We start from the raw sequence: 4830 nt of genomic DNA, 5'->3' as shown, positions 1-4830 counted from the left end.
GAGCGGCCACTGCACTCCAGTCTGGGCAACAGAGTGAGATTTCAACTCAAAAAAAAAAAAAAAAAGAAAATACATCTAAGATTTAAGCTGAGATGGTGCTGAGGAGCATATAAGGTCTCAAGAGTCTAATTCATTTAAAAATATTATGCAACTGCCAGAATTATGATTTTTCTATAAAATTCCTAGTTGAAATAAATTCTAAAATTATTTAAATTCTAAAACTTATTTTATTGAGCACCTACAATGTACACAATTTTCCAACAAAATGAAGACTCAGCCCTTTCATGTCTAATGCTAAGAAAAACAGATGTAATATTATGGTGTCTGGAGTGAGCAGCACACCTGTTTTACGCCCGCCACTCCCTGTGCATTTGCTGTCTGCATCATTATACTGTGGGTTTTCACCCTAAGCTGTGACACTGTTCTGTTTCACGTGGAAAGCTTGTTTTACTTTCAAACAAAATTATAAAATGAGAATTCAGCTATGTGTTATACTTCCATAACTTACCATCCTTAGCACAATGCTAATTATACTTGTTAGGCTGATCATGTTAAATAAGTTCTTTTATTCCTCAGAGTCTATTAAAAGTTCCTAAATTTTTAAGGCAAAAACAAATTCCTTTCCTGCATCAATATTTGACTATATAGTTTTAAGCGAAAAAGATACTAAACCCTTAAAAATGACAGCTCCCATAACCTAAGCATTCACAGGTTTTCATTTCTCTTACCTTTTCTAGCCACTGATACTGTTGATCTTCAGCAACATAGCAACTGCACTGACAAAGGATAACCTGAAAAGTCAAATTCCAAATTTCTTGTCAGGTCAGATAAATTATATACACACCCCAGACTGTCACCATATACATATCATATGAATCCCAACATAACAGACAGTATGTATTTTCCTTACTCTACTATTGGCCTAATTATTTCTCTTTAAAATTTAAAAGTCAAACCACTAGTGGCTATAATATCAGAATAAAGTGCACAGTGACAGAGCAACTGAGAGACATATGAGCTGCTGAGGTGTATTACCAGTAAAGACCACATCAGCAATACTTAAATAACTACCTTTCAAGCATGTAAGTCCCACCTACCGAGGGATTGGATTTCAGATGATAAAATATACAAAAAGCCTCTGCAGGGGAAAGATGTGTAGTGTCTGTTGTTCTGCACCATTCATTCCAGAGTTTAGCAAAACCAACTTCTTCCCAGACTCCTGAATTCATAACAAATGATGACAAGAATGCTGTGAAAAACAATGAACAGAAGTTAATATTGGCTCTGCAGGTTGTACTTTCTAGTCAACAAAAAGGAACCTTGGGTGAGGGTTCAGAAATTACCTACTGGGTACAATGTTCACTATCCAGGGAATGAATGGGCCACCTGAGACCCAATCCCCATCACTACACAAGCTGTCCATGTAACAAACATGCCTGTGTAGCCCCTGAATCTAAAATAAAAATAGAGGGGAAAATGTAAGCTCAAGTTACTCTAGAGTTTAACAGTTGAAAAAGTCATTCAAGACCATCTACCTAATACTACCACTCTGCAGAAAAAGAAACAGGCCCCAAGAAATGAAAGGCCACACCATGGTAAGACAAAATCAGAGCCAAGAAATGAGAAGACAGGTTTGGTGCCAGACTTTTGTGGACAGACTTTTTTCTATATTCTCACAGTATAACATTCTTCTGAAAAATGTTGGGCCAATACAACTTTATATAAATGGTCAATAGTTTCTTACAGCTACTTACTATGCTCTAAAAGAACATGGGGTACTTTACAAAACAAGGGATCTTAACTGGGATTCCCCAATGCTCCCCTCAGAGCCTATGCGCCCCCTAGAAATATAGGGTCTCTGTGTGCACTTGTACATTGTTCCAAATGCACTCTACACTGCTTTAACCAACCAAGTAAATTAAGGAGTCTCAGAATTAAAGGGCTCCAAAATGTTGGGAATCATTATAACTATTTTTAAAGCTCTAATTATTTTCTCAAAGGAGTCTATTAACTCTAAAACATTAAAGTAAATCTGATACCTCAACACACTAGAAACAGTTCCTTGAGATGTAAGTTTCTAAGCCAAGAACACTTTCCTTAAATTTTTTAAAGCTTATTAAAAAGATGGTGCAGCATGAGCAACAGATACATTTCACTCAGAAACAGTTACTCTACTGTAACTTTTTTCTAAGTAACAAACACTTGAAATTGTTTATGATGGAAAGAAATAAGTAACTTTGTATTTTATTATTTCAACAAAATGTCTAGTCTTCTGCATTTTCACTTACCTACTGCATTATTTCCTATAGCAATTATAAACTTGGAGCAAGGATATTTTTCTAGCAGGGAAACTTCCAAAGATGTTTTTGTTTGTCTTCGAAGGAGCCGCACCTCCCTAACACAAGAAACAAGGTGAAACTAAAGCAATTTAAATACATTAATATCACATTATGACAAAAGGGCACTATCTGCACAATTCTGTAACAGGTAAAATGCACACATTAATTTTATAAAGAATATATATTGTATCCCAAGGAAACAAGGAATTCAGGCAATGATAACCAACTGATAAAACCACTGCATCCAAAGTTTAGGGAGAACTCTATAACCGTGATCAGGCTGTCCACTGACTCAGTGATCAGTCAATGCTAGCATCCCTAAAGTGAGACAACTGGGCATAATGATGCAGTAAGAAACAGAAAGTCCCACTTAGTAGACGCATTCTTGCCAAGAAAATATTGAATGTGAATCTGACAAAGCCTCCAAAATGAACACTCATTTACAGGAAATGCAGGTGTCAGATACACACGTTATATGACACCACAAGGTAGCAATCAGACAGATCCAGAATGTGGGACACAGGACAGGAAACCAGTCTCACCCCAAAACCTGTCTCTCCTAGCAAAGGTGAAAGAGGGGGCTGCTCTAAATGAAATGATACAACTAAATAAAATGTGTGGACCTTATTAGGATTCTGATTTACACAAACCACTGCAAAATGGCACATTTGAGAAAACCAGGCAAATTTGACCATGGTCATTAAATGATATTGAAAAATTATTATTCACTTTGCTGGGAGTTATAACAGCATATGTTTAAGGGGAAAAAAACCTAAATCACTTGAGATGCATTCTGAAAAATGTAGAGGTGAAAGGCCATGAGGACTAGAATTTGATTGGGGTGGTGAGAGAGAAAATAATTGTGACAAACTCTTCATAATTGTTTAACTTACATGATTGTGTGGGAAGTTGGGGTTCGCTTTATTATTTTCTCCCATTTTTGTATGGAAAAAAAAATTTTGGAATAGGAGTCTCCCTCTGTCGCCCAGGCTGGAGTGCAATGGCGACTATCATAACTCACTGCAGCCTCGACCTCCTGGTCGCTCTAGTGATCCTCCCACCTCAGTATCCCGATATCTGGGACTACAGGAGCACGCTATAGCGCCCGGCTAACTTTTCTAGACCTTGTAGAAATGAGTTCTCACTACGTTGCCCAAGCTGGTCTCGAACTCCCGGCCTCAAGTGATCCTCCTGCCTCGGCCTCTCAAAGTGCTGAGATTTATAGGGGTGAGTCACTGCATGCGGCCTGGAAGTTTTGTTGTTGTTTTTTTAATCGAGTATCCATCTGCTAGTTGACACATAACGCTAACTGAAGTGTGGGATGGAAGATAAAGTTTCAAGAGAACCGGTGTGTCTCAGAACCAAACCCACGACCAACGTGCAGCACTGCAGCCCAGGAGAAGCTGACAAGTGGAACGAATCCAAGCCTAAGTAAACGCTAAAGAAGCCTTGGAGGCAACTTCTTTAAAGAACATATCTGAGTCCAACTCGCCCTCAAAGGCTTCACCTCATGATTCCACCGAAGCACCAGCGGGTCGACGCGACCACCGCTCACACCACACACACCTAGAGTAGGCGCCGCCGGCCTCCCCGAGGATTCACCGAGGCCCGGAACCGGCAGGCACCAGCCACGCGTGTGAGGTCTGCGGACAAAGTTACGTACAGGTGGCCACCAGGGAGGGCCAGCGGGGGCCTCTGATCTGCAGAGACCGCGCTCTCTTCTCGGCCCTGGGCGTCGTCGGGGCCTTGTAGTTGTCTACGAGCATCTCCTCCGGCGTCAGGCCTGCGCGCCGCCCACGGCTCCCCGCATCTAGGAGCCTCACCTCTTCCGCGCCAACTGCCGCCGAACCTCCCTGTCCTCGGGCGTCTCTCTCCTCCCCTCCTCTTCCTCCTCCTCTTCCTCCTCGGTGCCGGCTCGGCACGGCGCCTTCACCACCTCTCCGAAGAACGTGGCCGCCATAGCCTCTCCAGGACGCTCCGCACACAACCGCGACGCCTCAAGACGGCGCACGCTCCCCAGCGTGAGACCACGCCCCCTGCGTCACGGGGTAACGCGCCACGCCCCTCACGCACCGCCTCTGCGCACGGCCACGCCCCAAGCTCCGCCCCAAACGGGCCACGCCCCCTCACGGCTGGTACGCACGGCCGCAGCCCCGAGTCCTGCTCTTCTTGCGCGCCACTTCGCGTGCTGCACCGGCCACACGCACCTATCACGCCCCCCACCCCACTCCAGACCCGAAGCCGCGGTTCTCAGCATGTTTTCTTTTGTAGCCTGAGCCCGGCACAAAGACCCAGAGATTTGAGGGTGAGGGCTATTTGAGTAGGAAGCTAGCGGGAGGGCGGAGCCCAGGGAAGCCGGGACTTAGCCATCTCCTCCCAGTCTGTGGCGACCCGGGGAAAGTGCAGCCCGCAAGCCTTTCCTTCTTGGCTAGCAGTGACAGTGGTAAGCTTTGGTATACAAAGCACCTGCTCCCCACCTCCACCGCCCAGG

General features: G+C 44.0%; 1 protein-coding gene across 5 annotated transcripts in view; it reads right to left on the bottom strand.

Annotated features, from left to right (window-relative positions):
- Nucleotides 1-4408, bottom strand: part of PSMG1 (proteasome assembly chaperone 1) — an 11549-nt gene extending 7141 nt beyond the window's left edge. For 2 of the 5 annotated variants that reach the window (XM_021711709.1, XM_008056774.1), the window contains exons 1-4: nt 4163-4373; nt 2289-2395; nt 1098-1249; nt 729-791 (exon numbers count right to left, since the gene is read on the bottom strand). In XM_021711709.1, the coding sequence (XP_021567384.1) occupies nt 729-791; nt 1098-1249; nt 2289-2395; nt 4163-4299 (459 nt within the window). In that variant the 5' untranslated portion in view covers nt 4300-4373. Of the gene's footprint in view, nt 1-728; nt 792-1097; nt 1250-2288; nt 2396-4162 lie in introns of all 5 variants that reach the window. The other 3 variants (XM_021711710.1, XM_021711712.1, XM_021711711.1) reach the window with 3 other exon arrangements.
- Between the last annotated feature and the right edge of the window lie 422 nt (nt 4409-4830).

The sequence above is a fragment of the Carlito syrichta genome, unplaced genomic scaffold (assembly GCF_000164805.1).
Source record: "Carlito syrichta isolate Samal-C Ts95f unplaced genomic scaffold, Tarsius_syrichta-2.0.1 Scaffold302518, whole genome shotgun sequence".
Classification (NCBI taxonomy): domain Eukaryota; kingdom Metazoa; phylum Chordata; class Mammalia; order Primates; family Tarsiidae; genus Carlito; species Carlito syrichta.
Note: the sequence above shows the minus strand (reverse complement) of the source record. Positions and strands in the feature narration are given on the sequence as shown.